At 47.4% G+C, this 18102-nt stretch overlaps 1 protein-coding gene across 3 annotated transcripts; it reads right to left on the minus strand.

Annotated features, from left to right (window-relative positions):
- Positions 1 to 3825: 3825 nt before the first annotated feature.
- On the minus strand, positions 3826 to 17589 carry LOC147046080 (rho GTPase-activating protein 12-like). Of its 3 annotated transcripts, XM_085930371.1 has the most exons (17): positions 17194 to 17587; positions 15259 to 16034; positions 9456 to 9698; positions 8583 to 8780; positions 8368 to 8448; positions 8172 to 8297; positions 6769 to 6830; positions 6604 to 6685; positions 6430 to 6531; positions 6248 to 6346; positions 5861 to 5954; positions 5562 to 5681; positions 5345 to 5443; positions 5155 to 5232; positions 4950 to 5084; positions 4385 to 4490; positions 3826 to 4315 (listed from the first exon to the last, which is right to left on the minus strand). In XM_085930371.1, the coding sequence occupies exons 2-17, from the start codon at positions 15970 to 15972 to the stop codon at positions 4141 to 4143; spliced, it is 2514 nt and encodes an 837-aa protein (XP_085786497.1). In that variant the 5' UTR covers positions 15973 to 16034; positions 17194 to 17587; the 3' UTR covers positions 3826 to 4140. The 3 variants fall into 3 exon arrangements, with proteins under 3 accessions (XP_085786497.1, XP_085786496.1, XP_085786498.1); XM_085930370.1 differs by having other exon boundaries at positions 6430 to 6685; positions 17194 to 17589; XM_085930372.1 differs by lacking the exon at positions 8583 to 8780 and having other exon boundaries at positions 6430 to 6685.
- Between the last annotated feature and the right edge of the window lie 513 nt (positions 17590 to 18102).

The following is an 18102-nucleotide window of genomic DNA, read 5'->3' on the forward strand; positions in this document are numbered from 1 at the left end:
AACCTGCCACGCTCCGTCGAAATGTTATCAGGCGGGTGGAGGGAAGCAAACGCAGAAAATATCATTTGTGATGATGATTTGTGAGGTTTCAAACTCGGGTTAGGGTTTCTCATTAGGGCTTCAAACTAGGGTTAGAGTTTAAAATAGTTCAAACTAGGAAACTATAGACTGAAATATGCCAGAGTCAGGAATAGAACTAGACTAGTCAGGTGTTTTTTTTAAAGTAAAAAAATGACCCTTTTTGGTCCCAAATTGTTCATTTCTATGCGAGTTAGTGTTGGCTCGTGAGTGAACGATTCGTTCAAAAGAATGGATCTTTTCAGGGAACGTGAGTGAACGGATCACTTCCTCAAGTTATTCGTTCTTTTTTCAGTTCATATGACTTCAACCAACATGCAATGACGTAACTTATCCTACACGGTAAGGTGTCGGTAATGCGCATTGAAGCTGGTGCCACCTCGCCGTAAAACAAAATGAAGAAGAAAAAATGACGTAACTTGCCATTCACGAACGAGTCAGTGAATTGCATTTCCTGTTCACCAACTGGACCTAATGGAGCATCCGAGTGACGTCACAGATCAACCAGCCAATCAGGAGGTGGGGGTGAGGGCGGGTGTGACACTTTTCACTTTCAGTTCAGCTTTGGCCATGATTTTTCCCTAATGAAGTGGCCTGTTATTAGGTACACCTGAAAATGGCGATGTACCAAATGCAATGTCCGTGTGACGTCAGAGATCAACCAGTCAATCAGAAAGTGGGGGTGAGGGCGGGTGTGGCACTTTCCACTTTCGCTTTTTCCCTAATGAAGTGGCCTGTAATTAGGTACCCTTGTGTCCGAGTGACGTCACAGATCAACCAGCCAATCAGAAAGTGGGGGGTTGTTCGGGTGTGGCACTTTTCACTTTCATTTAAACTTTGACAATGATTTTTCCCTAATGAAATGGCCTGTTATTAGGTACACCTGAAAATGGTGGTGTACCTAATAGGGTGTCCGAATGACGTCACAGATCAACCAGCCAATCAGAAAGTGGGGGTGAGGGCGGGTGTGGCACTTTTCACTTTCGCTTTTTCCCTAATGAAGTGGCCTGTAATTAGGTACACCTGTGTACCAGTGACGTCACAGATCAACCAGCCAATCAGAAAGTGGGGGGTTGTTCGGGTGTGGCACTTTTCACTTTCATTTAAACTTTGACAATGATTTTTCCCTAATGAAATGGCCTGTGATTAGGTACACCTGAAAATGGTGGTGTACCTAATGGGGTGTCCGAATGACGTCACAGATCAACCGGCCAATCAGAAAGTGGGGGTGAGGGCGGGTGTGGCACTTTTCACTTTCGCTTTTTCCCTAATGAAGTGGCCTGTAATTAGGTACACCTGTGTACCAGTGACGTCACAGATCAACCAGCCAATCAGAAAGTGGGGGGTTGTTCGGGTGTGGCACTTTTCACTTTCATTTAAACTTTGACAATGATTTTTCCCTAATGAAATGGCCTGTGATTAGGTACACCTGAAAATGGTGGTGTACCTAATGGGGTGTCCGAATGACGTCACAGATCAACCGGCCAATCAGAAAGTGGGGGTGAGGGCGGGTGTGGCACTTTTCACTTTCGCTTTTTCCCTAATGAAGTGGCCTGTAATTAGGTACACCTGTGTACCAGTGACGTCACAGATCAACCAGCCAATCAGAAAGTGGGGGGTTGTTCGGGTGTGGCACTTTTCACTTTCATTTAAACTTTGACAATGATTTTTCCCTAATGAAATGGCCTGTTATTAGGTACACCTGAAAATGGTGGTGTACCTAATAGGGTGTCCGAATGACGTCACAGATCAACCAGCCAATCAGAAAGTGGGGGTGAGGGCGGGTGTGGCACTTTTCACTTTCGCTTTTTCCCTAATGAAGTGGCCTGTAATTAGGTACACCTGTGTACCAGTGACGTCACAGATCAACCAGCCAATCAGAAAGTGGGGGGTTGTTCGGGTGTGGCACTTTTCACTTTCATTTAAACTTTGACAATGATTTTTCCCTAATGAAATGGCCTGTTATTAGGTACACCTGAAAATGGTGGTGTACCTAATGGGGTGTCCGAATGACGTCACAGATCAACCAGCCAATCAGAAAGTGGGGGTGAGGGCGGGTGTGGCACTTTTCACTTTCGCTTTTTCCCTAATGAAGTGGCCTGTAATTAGGTACACCTGTGTACCAGTGACGTCACAGATCAACCAGCCAATCAGAAAGTGGGGGGTTGTTCGGGTGTGGCACTTTTCACTTTCATTTAAACTTTGACAATGATTTTTCCCTAATGAAATGGCCTGTGATTAGGTACACCTGAAAATGGTGGTGTACCTAATGGGGTGTCCGAATGACGTCACAGATCAACCAGCCAATCAGAAAGTGGGGGTGAGGGCGGGTGTGGCACTTTTCACTTTCGCTTTTTCCCTAATGAAGTGGCCTGTAATTAGGTACACCTGTGTACCAGTGACGTCACAGATCAACCAGCCAATCAGAAAGTGGGGGGTTGTTCGGGTGTGGCACTTTTCACTTTCATTTAAACTTTGACAATGATTTTTCCCTAATGAAATGGCCTGTTATTAGGTACACCTGAAAATGGTGGTGTACCTAATGGGGTGTCCGAATGACGTCACAGATCAACCAGCCAATCAGAAAGTGGGGGTGAGGGCGGGTGTGGCACTTTTCACTTTCGCTTTTTCCCTAATGAAGTGGCCTGTAATTAGGTACACCTGTGTCTGAGTGACGTCACAGATCAACCAGCCAATCAGAAAGTGGGGGGTTGTTCGGGTGTGGCACTTTTCACTTTCATTTAAACTTTGACAATGATTTTTCCCTAATGAAATGGCCTGTTATTAGGTACACCTGAAAATGGCGGTGTACCTAATGGAGTGTCCGAGTGACGTCACAGATCAACTGGCCAATCAGAAAGTGGGGGTGAGGGCGGGTGTGGCACTTTTCACTTTCGCTTTTTCCCTAATGAAATGGCCTGTAGTTAGGTACACCTGTGTCTGAGTGACGTCACAGATCAACCAGCCAATCAGAAAGTGGGGGGTGAGGGCAGGTGTGGCACTTTTCACTTTCATTTAAACTTTGACAATGATTTTTCCCCAATTAAATGGCCTGTGATTAGGTACACCTGAAAATGGCGGTGTACCTAATGGAGTGTCCGAGTGACGTGACAGATCAACCAGCCAATCAGAAAGTGGGGGTGAGGGCGGGTGTGGCACCTTTCACGTTCGCTTTTTCCCTAATAAAGTGGCCTGTAATTAGGTACACCTGTGTCCGAGTGACGTCACAGATCAACCAGCCAATCAGAAAGCACGTTTCACTTTCCTTTATGCTTTGACCATGATTTTTCCCTAATGAAGTGGCCTGTTATTGAGAGCTATGCCCAAAAATAAGTTTATGAAGATTTTTAACGTTTTATTTTCCTTTTAACCTTTCCACCACATTTTAATTTCTGTTTCTTTAAAGTGTCCAGCCAACCTGTGTGTTAAATAGCAGCGGGTCAGCAAACTGCTTTAGGACTAATTAGTGGCGGAATATGGTTAGCATTTCATCTCAGCCAGCCTGACCTCGGCAAAGACAAAAAAAATCATAAAAGCATTGGAGCGTCATTTGTTTGCTTTTTTAGTGCTAATGAACAAACGCTGACGCGGTTGTGTTGCCACTCGCCGGTTCAAAGTGTTAATTGTGATTAGAATGAAAACTCCTCGAGATGCCTTCCTTGCTCATCGGGCCAGACTGTAAAAATAAACGAGTTATTAAACGACTTCATATCATCGTCGTAAAAAAATTAATTAAAAAAATACAGCCAAAACAATAAAAGCTTTAATTTTAAAAGTCAAACTTTTAAAGTCATCATCACAGTGTTGGCGGAGGCGAAGCTAACGCTACTATTGAGATTTGGAAGTCGAAGGTCACTCGTCAAGGTTAGAGCATAAACAAATGATCAGAAAAGGAGGCGCTTGAAACGTCCGAAAACGACCAATGGCCACCCAAGTTTATTTCCAGTCTTCCTAGTGTCAAAATAATTTGAGTTAAGTTAGAATCCAGTGTGACAAAAAGCAAGCCAAAGCTAGTCCAAAGTGCAAAGAGTGGTTCCGGTTCGGGCAGATGGCCGTCGTCTTCTATCTGCCGAATATGTTGTCTTTCTCCACCAGGATGAGCTCGACGATCTGATTCTGGTAAACCATGTGGACCGCCATGTTCCACGTCTCCACCTCGGGCCTCAGCAACGTGGGGCCGAACACGATGGCCACGCTCTGGTTTGTCATGCGGTTCTCTTCGCCGTGCTCGATCACCCTGAAGACGGATCTCAATGAAGCAAAACAATTGCAGAAACTGCCCAATATTCGTTGAAATGATTCTTACTTGCGGAGGTGTTTGAAGAGGGCCTGCATGGTGTCATGGTTGGGCTCGGGCAGCAGTCGAACAAGTTCTTTAATGGTGTGGACCCGCTCCTTGTAGTCTTGAATCTCTGCAAGACGGCCGCCACCCCCAAAGAAAATGAAAAGACCATCATCAGCGTGTGTGATGACGTTGTGCTAATGATTGCGTTGACGCTCGCTGGTCTCCAGCTCTTAACAGGTTCACTTCGAGACAGATTCGAAAGAAGACAATCAAAAGTCCTCTTTGAGCCGTGTGAATGGCGCAATGAAGCTGAAGAGCAACTGTCCAAACAAACCCTAACCCGAAACAATAAAAGTCGATTAACTTATAAGCTCGATAATAATGACAACAAAATAACATTTAAAAAGTAGCAAACAGTCAATGAAAAATCTAAAATTCAAAACCTATATTTTGAAACAAAAGAAATACTGCAAAAAACACGGGTTCAAAAAACATAATGTATAAATAATTAAATGTGGAAAACGCGCTGACACATTGATAATTTGACGTCAAATCTCCAGCATGAATTTCAGAGGCGAGCACTCACTGATGGCGTCCACAAAGTTTTGGAAGAGCGCATAAGTGAAGAGCGGTTCAGGAAGCTCCCTGAAGAACATCTTCAGGGCTCCGGTGGTCACATGAATGTCCTCCCACTTGCTGTCGGACAGGTTCACCTGCTCATCTACACGTTGCCAAGACAACAGCCAGAAATAAAGAAAGAGCTGCAGAAAACATTAGCACGGGGGACTCACCGTGATTGACGGCATATCGCAGCTTCTGGATGAGGGCCAAGTTACCACTGACTCTGTATAGGCCGCTGATGTGCAGACCTGCCGAGGAGGGGGGCGGGGGGGGGGGGGGCAGCAAGGTGGCAAGAAAGAAACGGATGAAAAGCCTTGCGTGGCATGTCGTCAGGCAGGCAGGTGGCGCCGCGGGACGCACCGTTGCTCTCCACGTGCACGATGCACATCTTGACAAAAGAGGGCACCGTACTGCTCTCCCTCAGGCACAGGCTGGACAGGCTGCTTCCAAACACCTGATCTGGGCGCACACACACACAAACACAGGAAAACTCAAATGTGTTTTCGTCCTACTCTTCGCCTTGTGGATTGGACCTTCCGGTTTTCGGGCCGGACGGGTTTGGCTTGGGTTAGGGTACCTTTGATGTAACCTTTGTCTCTAACAGCCTGCATGGTGGGCCGCCGCGTCAGGAATTTCTTCAGTTTGTGTTTGGTCTTCTTGTTATCGGCCGCGTCAACGCTGCTTGACGGTTTCATGACTGCACGGGAAGCAGAAACCATCATCTATGTCACCGTGACGACACAGCAGGAACAAAGACTGAGCGGTAAGCGTTGGATGATGTTTTGTTTCAAGACAGCGTCTGCCGTTCATAGTATCGGGAATGCCCTTTACGCTTTGCTGTCAACTTGTATTGCGAGCCCATTTGAGTGAACGTACGTCTGCCTTTCTTGGAGTCTCGGCGTTCTTTCTCCGTGTCTGCTCCAGGTGAATCGGGCATGTCCTCTTCTACGGCTTCGTCCGACTCGCATGCCTGGAGAGCACACAAATTACTATGCCGGCCGGTCACCGATAAGAAATTTCATCGTTTTCCACCTTTGCAAGCCAGTGGCCTGCTAAGTAGAGTTCACGCAACAAAATTGCTGAGTCGGGGGTTTTCCAGAAACTCCAGATGTAACGGTTTACTCTTTGGCTCCCTCCCGAGTGAAGGACGTGTTTGGCAGAATTAAATGTCAATAGCCACTTAAGCGTTTGATTCCAACAATATCAATTCCAGACAACCAACCATGTGTGCTTGAGAAGATGGGAGTGTGCAAATGTGCTTACCGGACCGCTGGCGGCGTCCCTTAACGCTCGGTACCACTCATTGACGAGAATGTCGTTTTCCGACTGGATCAGGAGTTCCGTGCCCTGCCGGGTCTTCACCTGTGCAAGTCATCAAAAGTCTCGACAATTACATTTTTCATGTTGTCGTGCTAGTTTATGAAGTCAAATCAAGTCCACCTCACCTCAATGACGTGTTTTTTACTAGATTTGTCCTTGGAGGCCCAATCCACCGAGCCACCCTTCAGATCCACCGTAAACTCGGGTTTGGACTGACCGCCGCCAAACTGAAAATGGCGCACAATCACACTCAGGACAAAAGTAGCCATTAATTGAAAGTGAGGCTTTGATTGACGAACCCAGCTCGTCCCGCCTCCTTGGCCTTTGGCGAAGAGCAACGCTGAGCCTTGCAGAACTGTCCAGGAGGAAGTCCAGTTCTTCCTACGACGGAGAGTCGGTCCACAAGCGCAGCTCAAATCGGCACGGTCGAAAAATACTAAATGACAATCAAAAGTTGCACTCACCGAACTTTCTTGCCGTTCTCCGTGATCTTTGTCACATTGAGCACGCCACACTTCTCTGAGGGCTGAACACAAAGAGAGGGGGGGGGGAAAAAAAAAAGATTGAAACCACAGCGAGCAATCGGCTTGAACGTGCGCCACGGCAACAAGCAACAATCATCGCAGCACGACGGCATCGCAGCACCCAAACAAAGGAAAGCTCGGCTCTTTGATCTGCATTCAAAACCGGCCCAAACGCAAATGCGAATGGACGCCAGCGACACGCCAGCGACACGCCAGCGACACGCCAGAGACACGCCAGAGACATGCCAGCGGGCTAATTCAAGGAAAAGCAAGCAGGCTGGATCAAAGGAATGCAACGCTGACAACCGAGCCAGAAGCCATCCTCGTTCTGAGGACATCAGAAGATCGTGTCCAATTTCAGATACAATGGACTGCAATTGCCACACGATTCACTCCGGTTGCATTTACATTACAATTTGATCCAGTCACAATGCAATCGTATACGATTCCCAATTCACTCCAAATAGAATACCAGTACGATGATTCATTCGGGTGAGAAACTTGTTGCTTTTCCTTAAATCGCTTGTTTCCAAGAAACGTGCCGGCACTCCACCACAAAATAGGTCAATGGCGAGGAAAGAAGCAAAGGTAACATCAAGAAGCCTAAATAAAAAAACTAAATAAGATTTCCACAAGGGCGAAAGAAAGATGACACATTTTGACAGTGCCGCCTTCCCAACCAATGTGGAAACCTTGGCAAGAGGTGCACGAGACGGAGGTTCTTATTGGGGGCGGGGCTTTTTACTGACAGAGGCGGGGCGCTTAGGAGACGAGGGGCTGGACCCACAGTCGGATGCGGGGGACTTGGGGCTCACTGGGGAGTCCTGGCGAGGAGAACCAACACAAGGCAAGGCGTTCGGTCATGTGGGTCAACTGGCACGCCGAGCAGGGTGAATGCAACGCACACGCCGACGTTAGGTCACGTGGGAGCACGCCGAGCAAGACGAGCGCAACGCACACGGCAACGTTCGGTCATGTGGGTCGCTCGACGGGCACACCGAGCAGGGTGAGCGCAACGCACACGTCAACGTTTCCAGGGCAGCCCCACGTGCTGCTGCTTTCCATTTCTTCAGTCTTCAAAGGAGCCAAATGGAAGATTTTCCCGCTAAAGACTACGTATGAGTCTTTGGGGCTTCTGCCAAGGCTTTTCATGACATTTTTAATAAGTGATGTTAAAGACTTTCCCAAGGCTCTTGAATACGCTAAGAAATGTGAGGACGCACACTCGTGGTAATCGCGCACATGATGACACCAATGCCTCTGCTCAACAATCTAATTTGGAGAAGGCGACAAATGGGACGTATTGCTGACTTGCATCTCATCGTCTTTCCTATGTGAGGCACCTTGTCGTTGGGTTCTTGGACAAAAGCGCTGTGTCTCCACTTCAGGACGATGGGGTCCACGTGCTTCCTGTCTAGACTGCGAGTCTTGCCGGGTTCTGCCAAGTGCTGTGGTGGGGAATGGTTGTACTAGAAGAGCAAGAGAAGAGAAAGAGACTGAATCTTCTCCACTCTTCCTATAGTTTGTTCTTTGCTTTACCTTTGGCAGCTCCCATTCGGACCTGGAGCCATCTGCGCTGTAGTAATACGCCCGACCCTGCTCGTCCACGTGCTTTAACCACTGTTGATGTACATTGGAAAACAATTAGAAACGATACACAAAACAAATTGAACGTTTGCTGCGGGTGGTCACATCAGGAAGGGCACAATCGCGCCGCACGCCGGGCCGGGCGGGGCTGAGCCAAGCCCCCGTACCTTCTCGTTAGTATAGTCGCTGACATAAAGCCTGTGGCCGTACTCGTTCATCCCTTCGGACCACCCGTGAGGCGGCGAGCCGTCCGACAGGCTGGAGTAGGCGCCGAAGTGCGCGTCCTCCGAGCACAGGGGCCCCGGGCGGCCCGCCGACAGCGACAAGAAAGGCAAGAAAGCTGGAGAGAGCGACAGGGGAGTGCTCTGAGTGTGGAGAGGGAGAGAGACAGACAGACAGACGAAAAAAAGAAGGAGGAAGAAGTAGTCACCTTTCACCAACAGAGGAGGGAGACACCATAAGCAACACACCCGCGTGTGCAGAGCCACTGACATGACATGTCGCAGGTTTTCAGGCGTAGATGTGCAAAAAAATGCCAGTAGGTGCTTACCAAATGTCTACAAAATGCTAAATTGAGACAGCAAAGCAGTTAGTGTACACAAAAAGCTCTGCTAACAAAAAAAAAAAGCACACAAAATGAGAATTTGTGGCCACACCATCCGATATCAAGGGTGCCACATTGTGGCCACGACATAAGCCCCTAAATCGGTATAATTGCAAACATAATAGTATTTTGTGGCTTTTATACAATTTTTATAACATGTCTGGGGCTCCCTACCCACACACAAAAAAAAGCGAAGCAAGCAGAGGCAGAAAGCAACGTTTTAGACAAGGAACTATTGCTAGCAGTGCCAGTTCTGGTCTACAGGGGGCACTGTGACATAGTCAGTGGAGGTCTTGCGTTGTGGATAGAATGGACCAGAAAAAACACTCACATTGCTTTTTCATCTGATTTAATTTAGTACGTTCCACACTGCTGCTTTTCTGTTTATTGCCATTTTTTTTGTCCATTCCTGCGTGAAAGGGGCGTTTATGCTCACCTCGTTGCTTTCCCCCGCGCTGGTATTGGCGTCCCGGGCTCGGGGCGGCTTCCAGGTCCTCTCGTGGCTGGAGCGGTTGTAGTAGAAGAGGCGGCCGTGCGGGTCCTTGTAGGACTCCCAGTCACCCAGCACCTGCTGGGGGGCGCCGGCTGGGAGTGGGGGGGCCGCCGACTGGCTCATCTTCAGCTCCTGCAGGTTGCTGTACACAGGCGAGTCCGGCCGGCCTTGGCCCGACGGCACGCTCTGAAGACACAAGAAAGCGCTTTTGAATTTACCTCAAGCCACCGTCCAGACCATGAAACAAATCTCTCCCATTACACACAAAGCTGAAGCTCAGAGTGTACACGCACACACAAACAGAGCCAATTGGCAAATGTGAGCAAAGTGCAACAAAATATCAAAATAAATGGTAGCAAAGTTACACTGAGGGCTAACTTGAGCAGCCTGGGGAACTTTTGCCTCCCTCCTGTCACCAGGAGATGTGGACATTGACAACAGCTCGGAGGTCATGGCGACACGGAATAGAGGCGACAAGGGCAGAACAGAGGAAGGAAGTCAGCAAGAAGCTGCATCAGGTAGAAATGAGGAAGCGAAAGTGCAGGCCCGGCCTGCATCTCGAAACGGGGATGTGCATCGGCCACCAAACTGAAAAGATTCTACTAATGTGGCGCTGCGGCACAATTTTCAAAAGTTGCGTCTCTGCACGCAACGTCACGTGAGAGACTTTAGACTTGACCTCACTCAAAGTCCAAATTGGCCAGCGATTTCATCTCACCAGGATTCAGTCACCGTTTCAAAATTACCACGAGGTGACACGATGGCAACGTCCGGAATCGTCAACGATGAGTGAGTAGTGTACTTGACTTTGGATTTACTGGTGTAGGTCAAAAGAAGTAGGTCAATTAAAAATGTCTTTTTGAATAAAACATTGACCAAAAAAAAAAACCTAATTGAAAAACATGAAACAAAGGTTTTGTTGCAAAACTCATTTCAAGTCAAGCAGTGCCGCAAGAAAAGATGGAACAAAATGCATGACTTTGTGTTTGCACACGCAAGTGAAAATAAAAACATGGCTCTGCTGCTGCTGTTGTCGTTGCAGATGTGTTCACCCCCATGATGAACAAGTGCATTTGCAAAGCTTTAGCGGCGCCTGATGAGAGCGAGCCCGCCCGCGGCACGTCAATCCTTCCAACCCGCGGCCCGGTTGGCGGGCTATACCCTGCTGTTTTTTTGGCACATGCGGCGATTTCAAATGGTTTACCTCTTGGTGCATGGAGAGGGCCCGCCGACTATTCCGCATTCGTATGAGCGCCATCGACCCTCGTTTGTCTCCGCTGCGAGGGACGAGCGTGTGATTTATGCGGCAGTGCGCGTCAAAAGGGAAGTCTGTCATGTCAATCGAGCGTTGTCGGCGGTTTTTGCATCCTGCTCTTGAGGTCGCTAAGAGACCAAAACCACGCACACGCGAGAGGGTTTCCGTTGAATTCTCATTCTGTGCACCCCTTACACGCTGACCTGCTGAAAGGACCCAGCAAGGTAGTTTTAGCTAGTTTGGGATCTGTGTCGGCGCAAAAGGGGGACAAAACACAACGTGTCATCGAGTTGTGTGCGGCAACACGCCGACCTCGACGATGGCGCTTAATATCAGCCACCAGGTGCCGCTAGCAGCTGAACAATTGGGAAGTGCGGGCGAGGCAACATATTGCCCTGACCTCAGGGATGGCGTTAAGGGAAAGTCACTAGAGGCCAATTTATTGCCCATGTGTTCCAAGTTGGAAGCGATTGTACACTATGGACATTGCTACCAAATTTCATGCTGCGGAGCTTGGGTTGAGATTTGGCATTTCTTGCCCCATTTCCTGGGCACGAAACCCGCCAGCTCGCATACCGCAGCCGAGCGGCGAGCAAACAACACGCCGCGCGCAGGCGGATGGCATTCTTTCGACTGACTGGCCGCACCGCACGCTCACACTTGTTCAAACACGCCGGGCAGCGCTAGAGAAGCCAACTGTGGCAGTGTTTAGTCGCGGAGCCACAGCACGTCACGTACTCGCAACTCCACAGTGACCTTCAAATGGGACGGTCCAATGTCTTTTTTGGGGGAACGCATTTTTATTCGTTCACGATGGGCACACTGAGCAAAACAAACACCAGAATGAATATTCATGCATGCCTGCACCTTCCCCGGCTTTGGCTGGCAAGGCAACAAAGGTAATTAGGGACAAACAAAATACACAGCAACACCATGTGCTTTGCATATGAAAACCATTTGAACAGAAGAAAAGGTTGAATTGAGGCAAAAAGTTAACAACAAGCTTTGGAGAGCGAGATTAGCGCGGGGAGACGTTGGCCGTCATTATGCAGATGACAATAACGAGGCGATTAGGACGCCTCGCGCTTGACAATGCGCCCAAATACGTCTGGCCAAGGTCAAGCGCGCTGCGGAGCGGCTCTGGACGATTAGAAAACTCTTTGTAATCAAATCACAATGATGTTTCATCTACAAGTGAGGAAGATGAACTCTGTATTGAGCACGTCGACCTCAATTCATTTGCAGTGCAGTGCAGTGAAAGCTCCTTTGACAAACTTCCTTTTGAGTGGAGGACATTTTTGGAGATTTGGGAGTAGGTTCAATGATTTGAGATTGAAGAGTCAGAACAGCGTTGGTCAAATTGTACGCAGTTCTACTCTGATGTTGTGGAAATCATTTCTTTCATCAATCTGTCACTTGCTGCTACACCTGACTGAATCCGGAGCGCTCGAAGCCAATGAAGCCTCAAAACGACAACTTCTGGCCTCAAACTTTGCGTTTTAGTTCGTCAACGTGTCACAAGATGTCACAACCGGTTTGACTCGTTTTATACGGCTGCATTGTTGCAACTCTATTGTTATATGAGGACACGTCAATGTTTGTAAAGTTAGTTCTTCAATATTATAGCACAAGTTGGTCATAAAACGCAACTTACAAATATTAATTGAAAAACTGAAATGAATAAATAATTACTGTCTGCGTACTATTTGAAATTGCCAATGATTGCTTGAATATCCAAACAGACGGCGTGGGAACAAAATCTTTTTCCTTTTGGGAAGCGCATCACTTCATTCATCGAACAGGAACCGGTCTTTCTGGTCTCGAAGGCTTTGGTTTTCTAGGAGAAGCACACTCGAAACCTGCCGGGATCAAACCAGTCCGACGAGCCCAAAGACCGAGCGCTCCCGTATTCCCAAGCGCAGTCCAAATAATGTGCACCAATGAGGCGGTTCAACGTCTACGGTGAGTCATCGGCAAGAATAATCTAGCCATCAAATCTGGAGTGGGCTTGGAAACACGTGGGAAAAAAAAAGAAGCCCTAATTACTGGCGCTGTACTACGCTAGGCTACGTCAGTCGTTTCACAACAACAATTGGGGGATAAAGAACATTACAAACGAGAGTTTCCTGTCTCGTTTTCCTGTGTTGTTAAAAATGACACAACTATTTGAATGCAACCTTTGAAGAATTGGTGTCATTATGAGCCCAATTAGCAGTTAAATACAAAACGTTGTCAGTCAGAAATTTTACCGCAGCAAGCGCAATTAAGAACTCTTCGGTGCAGTAGGGAGATAATATACGGCTCATTCATGAGAATAGAAATGAGTCAGACGGAGTCAATGATTGACGAGAATGCTTGCAGTGGGGTACAAAGTTCAGAGGAAAACTGGTCTTTCTTGAAGGTGACAAAAGACATTGTCCACCTTTTTAGGTGAGGGAGGGTGTACGCCTGGGCGGGGCAAGAATTTCCCCACTGAACATCAGCCGAGTCTCATCAAAGCGAGAGAGAGAGATTATCCTGGAGTCAAACGATGCTGGATGAAGACAGTTTTCAGACGGCACAAAAACACAAACTCGAAATTTTGCTCACGCTAATGCCAGAGCAGAGAGCAGCTACTTTATATTGTCAAAAAGCACAAAAACAAATCCCCGCACCCACTTCTCCACTTATTCCGGACACATTCTGATAGTGCCGCTGTGCCCGAGAGGCGCCAGCTGTCCAAACAAATGTGATTACGGAGCTCTTATGTAATGTAGCACGCTTGCGAGCGCGGCGTGGCTCGCACTTTCCGGCATCACAGGACAGATTATGCATGCGTGTTGCAAGAATAAAAAATACAAAGAAATGAAGTACATCCCTGACTGGGGAAACAAAGAGCAAATTTCATTTTGAATTGTCATTTCTTTTTTTCCTAGAAGAGCAGGGGAGTAAAATCGGGAATTGGGTTGGATTTGAGTAGGAACCGTTTGAAGGCCGTCAATTTTGCTCGACTGAAATGCAATTGGCTGAAATCAAGGCATTTTAAACAATGCCAATTTCTATTTCTCAAAATAATTGACAATTGCTTATCTGTCAATAAGTGCTTGCGCCGCTAGTTCAACCCTTTTGGTCAGTCTGTCGTGCGTCCCGGGACGATTGTTGCCACGAGCGCCGTTGACACCCTGTGTGCAAAATGTGCTGACTGACGTTCAAGATGAAGCGAGCGAGCGAGAGAGAGAGTCTTTCCGTCCGTCCTACCGTGCGGTTGTCATCTGGGTACATGACGATGTCCACTATCGTTGCGCTGCTGTTGGCGTGACCGCTCGATGTGTGTCTGACATGGGGGGAAATGCTAAATGCACACCATTATCGTACACACACACACACACACACAGAGGTAGAGCGAGAGAGAGAGCAGTGCTCTGCTGACATAACAAGGCACACACACACACAGACAATTGAAGAGCTTGTAGGGATTAAGAAGAAAAGCTCTATCTAGCGAAGAAGCGTGCACACACACGCTTGTTGTGTCTAATCAAAGAGTCAGCAGATGATCTCCTCCTAATCAGTGCACAGAATGCAGATTATTATTGAGAGACTTCTTTGAAAGGGATCCCTGCAATGGAGATCATCACAGAACGTTTCCTTCCTTCTTCAGCGAGCATGTCATGCACTGTCTTTGATAAACATTTGCATCTGCATGTGATTAGCCAAACAAAGCTAACTTGTTTTCAACTAGTCTCAACTAATCTCTCCAGTTTTAATCCAGGGGATGACTTGGCATCAGTGAGCTTTAAAATCGTTTTAATACATGTCAAGCATGTTTCGGGGTGGTAAAAAACATCTGTAACAGGACTGGATCGGAGCCCGGAGGGAACGTGGTGAATTTTTATCATGAGAAATAAATCGAGACAGCAAAAGTAGTCTTAATATGCATGCGCGCGTTCCAGGTTTTGATCCAGACAGGCCTCAGAAGGCACCAGGATTTCTTCCTGAGCAGGCTTGCTTTTAGCCCTGAGTCAAAACAAAGACAAAAATGTGTCTTATTTGTCTTTGTTTTGCCTCTCTCAAAACAAGCACCAATAAATCCACAGCGAAGCGTGCGTGCAATGACCGCAACGGCGGGCGGACTGGGCCACACAGCCACTAAAGCGCTGCGGGCTTTACAAGCACTCGGAGTGACATTTGCCGTGGCCTTTAAACTGTCGTTTATGTCCCAGAGTTCCTGAGCAAGGAAAGAAGTCTGACAATGCAAGGAAAGGCAGTTTCATTCACGTTGCACACTTCATACCAACCAGGCCCGAAGTTGGACTCATCGACACGAAGCCAGTCAACTCTAACCCAAATTCAGACCTAACCCCAACTCAAACCGGGTTTCATCCCTAACCCCAACCTCAACCAATCAACACATGCCCAAAAAAGTCAGAGCAGAGGTCTGTACATAAAGAAATAATGCAGGACTGAGGAAAATGGCCACATCCCAATTATGCAAGAACCAATCAAAGAACCAACCTGGAGTTGTTCAGTAGAACTGCTGCTCAGTTCGTCCCCGGACTCAGAGTCGTTGGTCCGCTGTTCCTCACCTGCCGAGTGCGGGGGGCTGTCCACGTCCAGCGGGGCCCGGATCAAATCTGGGGATCGGGCCCGGGTGCGCGGCAACGTATTGCTTCGTTGGGAAGGCACCGGTACGGAGCTCTGGGCCAGGATTTCGCCTAAAGATCGCTCAAGCCTCGTGGGGGTGCCGGGGACTTGCTGGTGGTGGTTACTGTCCCGCCGCTGGATGGGCGGCGTCAAATGCATGGACGAGGTGGAATGAACGGAGGGGGAACGTGCGGGGATGGACTCGGGTCTGTCTGCAGAGGAGTCCACCAGTGCCAGATCCAGATTAGCTGGTTTTACCCAGACAGCACCAGTGTTCTGAGGCGGGGTGTTCCCAGTTGAAACTGGATGATGGGGCGGGTTGTTCCCAGCGGAAACGGGGTGATGAGGTAAAGGCTTAGGGGGCGGCATGAGGGCTTTGCGGACCTCCCTGACGTACTGGGCTGGCACGTAAAAGGCCTTGCTGCCCTCCTCCCTGCGTACCTTCCACCAGTCTTCGTTGGTCTTCTGGACCAGCATGTAGCATTCTCCCTGGTGGATGCTGATCAGTCGATCTTTGGACTTGTACTCATAGTCGTACTCCACCTCGATGTAGACCTGGCCTGGAGCGATGGGCAGCTCCGCCATGGCGCCTCCTGCTGTCCACCGGGCTTGATTACACGTCGTCCGACATGGCCTTCGCAGTCAGACTGATGGGAAGACAAAAGAAGAAGTCAATACAGCAAACACCGAGCCAGACGCGCCGCCATCCCCAAGAACCTCTGCAATACCTTTAATCCTACTAGCTGGTGTACCTAATAGAGTGTCTTTGTTATTTGCCCATTAAGCACGCTCTGGTTGTGTGCATGACACAACAACAACAACAAAACAGCAGACACAAAGAGCCAGATGTCTTAGCCTTCCTAATATGGTCGTAACCTGATAAACAGAAGTGAATAAGAAGACCCGTAAATCCTCTTGAAACGCGGACACCTCGTGGGGGTGGAAAGATTAGACGCTAACGCTTAATTACGTGACTCGCACGCTGCCACGCCAGCTAAACTTATGAACAAGACAAGTTGATGCTCATCTTTTTGATCACGCGCATAGTTTCATGCTGTGCGTGTGTACACTCTCTCTCACACACACACACACACACACACACACACACACACACACACACACACACACACACACACACACACACACACACACACACACACACACACACACAGTGTCTAATGCTTTTATACTGACAGAAAATTATTCTTCAGAGGACAAATAATAATAATAAAAATATTATTATTTATTATGAATATTATTGTCAAGTTTATTAATATATATTAAATATATATATATATTGAAAAAAACTACCAAGCTATCCTCTGTGATCAATGCCCAACATGCAGACAGACATGTTGGCTAGTGGTTCCACATTATCTGGACTAAATCGTGAGAGAGGAACATTGATGAAGTCATCAAATTCCTAGAGCGCAACAGCGACCATTATGAGGATACATGCTATAGAAAGTTGATGGATAAATCTTATTCTTGCCATTATAAAAAATAAAAAAATCAGACCAGCCCTGCTAGCCACTCTACTCGTGTATTGGGATTGTGACACTTCCTGGAACATTCCTCCCAACTTTTTCCGCCACCTGGATACCTTTAACTATCACTTTAATCAGACGTGCGACTCTTGAAAAATCAGAAAAGTAATTTCAAAACATAGTCACGTCAACATAACACACAAGGGGTCGATAAAACACCCTAAAGCAAATCCGAGGCTCGCTAATTAGCATGGCGGCTAACTGGACGTCCCAGAGCGTCGAGGAGGGGGTTGTGGAATGTCCCGTCAAAGTCGCTTACCTCAAGGGCAACATCCTAGTGGACCTGGTTGGTGTGTGGTGCTGTTTAAATCCCGGTCAACTTCACCCAGGCCAGCGTTTGCGCAGATAAAATAAAGAATCCGTGCACTTGTCAAGCCTTGACGCCGAGAAGGAATCACTTCCTGTCTGCTTCGAGTTGCTCAACTACTCCCGTTACCTTCCACGGGAGAGCTGACGTTCGTCGACGTCACGGTTCCACGCGCCAAACCCGGCGAGTTTAAGTCAAAACTTTCTGTCAGACAAACTTAAAACATTTTGATTCGTTTCTATTCAGAGAACTGTCGACCGAAAGTTAATTCACGCAATAAACCGATTAGTTTTCGGAGTAAGACCTCCTAGCGTGTTGTGTTCATCTCTCCGGGAGCCTGAAGTATTCCATTTTTTTACGCCAACAGAATGGTTGCGCCCCCTAGGCATTGAAACGTGTAACTACAAAAACAAGCGTCATCATCTACTTTTAAGTTTTTGAAAATATAACTGGTATTTAGTATAAAGCAGCAAGCCAAACCCCAAACATTCAAGTTACTTAAGGAAAAAGATCTGCAGGCTTCATAATGGGTACTTTTACAAATAAATATTACAATGAAATAACGGAGGGGGCTCATTGAAGCACTGATCAGCCTGTCCGCCTCACAGGGCTTCTGGTCAAAAAAAGTACAAAAATGTATTTCAATAATCTAAACATGGATTTTAAATTAACACACTACCAAAAACAGAAATATAAATAGTACAGTATAAATAAAAAAGGAAATGAACACACATTTGTAGGCTTCAAATTAGAAAATCTAAACTTTCATATGCTGCAAATTTGACATCATTAACCAATTACTACCGAAAAGAGCACAAAAAAAATACATTAATATAAACAGAAAAATATAAAGACCTACAT

The sequence above is a fragment of the Syngnathus leptorhynchus genome, chromosome 14 (genome assembly GCF_054491065.1).
Source record: "Syngnathus leptorhynchus isolate UIUO chromosome 14, UIUO_Slep, whole genome shotgun sequence".
Lineage (NCBI taxonomy): Eukaryota > Metazoa > Chordata > Actinopteri > Syngnathiformes > Syngnathidae > Syngnathus > Syngnathus leptorhynchus.

Bases quoted from the DNA above. Each gene is read 5' to 3' on its own strand.
- LOC147046080 (XM_085930370.1), bottom strand. From the start codon at position 15,972: ATGGCGGAGCTGCCCATCGCTCCAGGCCAGGTCTACATCGAGGTGGAG. The intron at 5,682-5,860 runs GTACGTTCACTC...CTTCCCGTGCAG, and splicing joins AGACTCCAAGAAAGGCAGAC to TCATGAAACCGTCAAGCAGC. The intron at 5,085-5,154 runs GTGAGTCCCCCG...GGCAACGTGTAG, and splicing joins GCGATATGCCGTCAATCACG to ATGAGCAGGTGAACCTGTCC.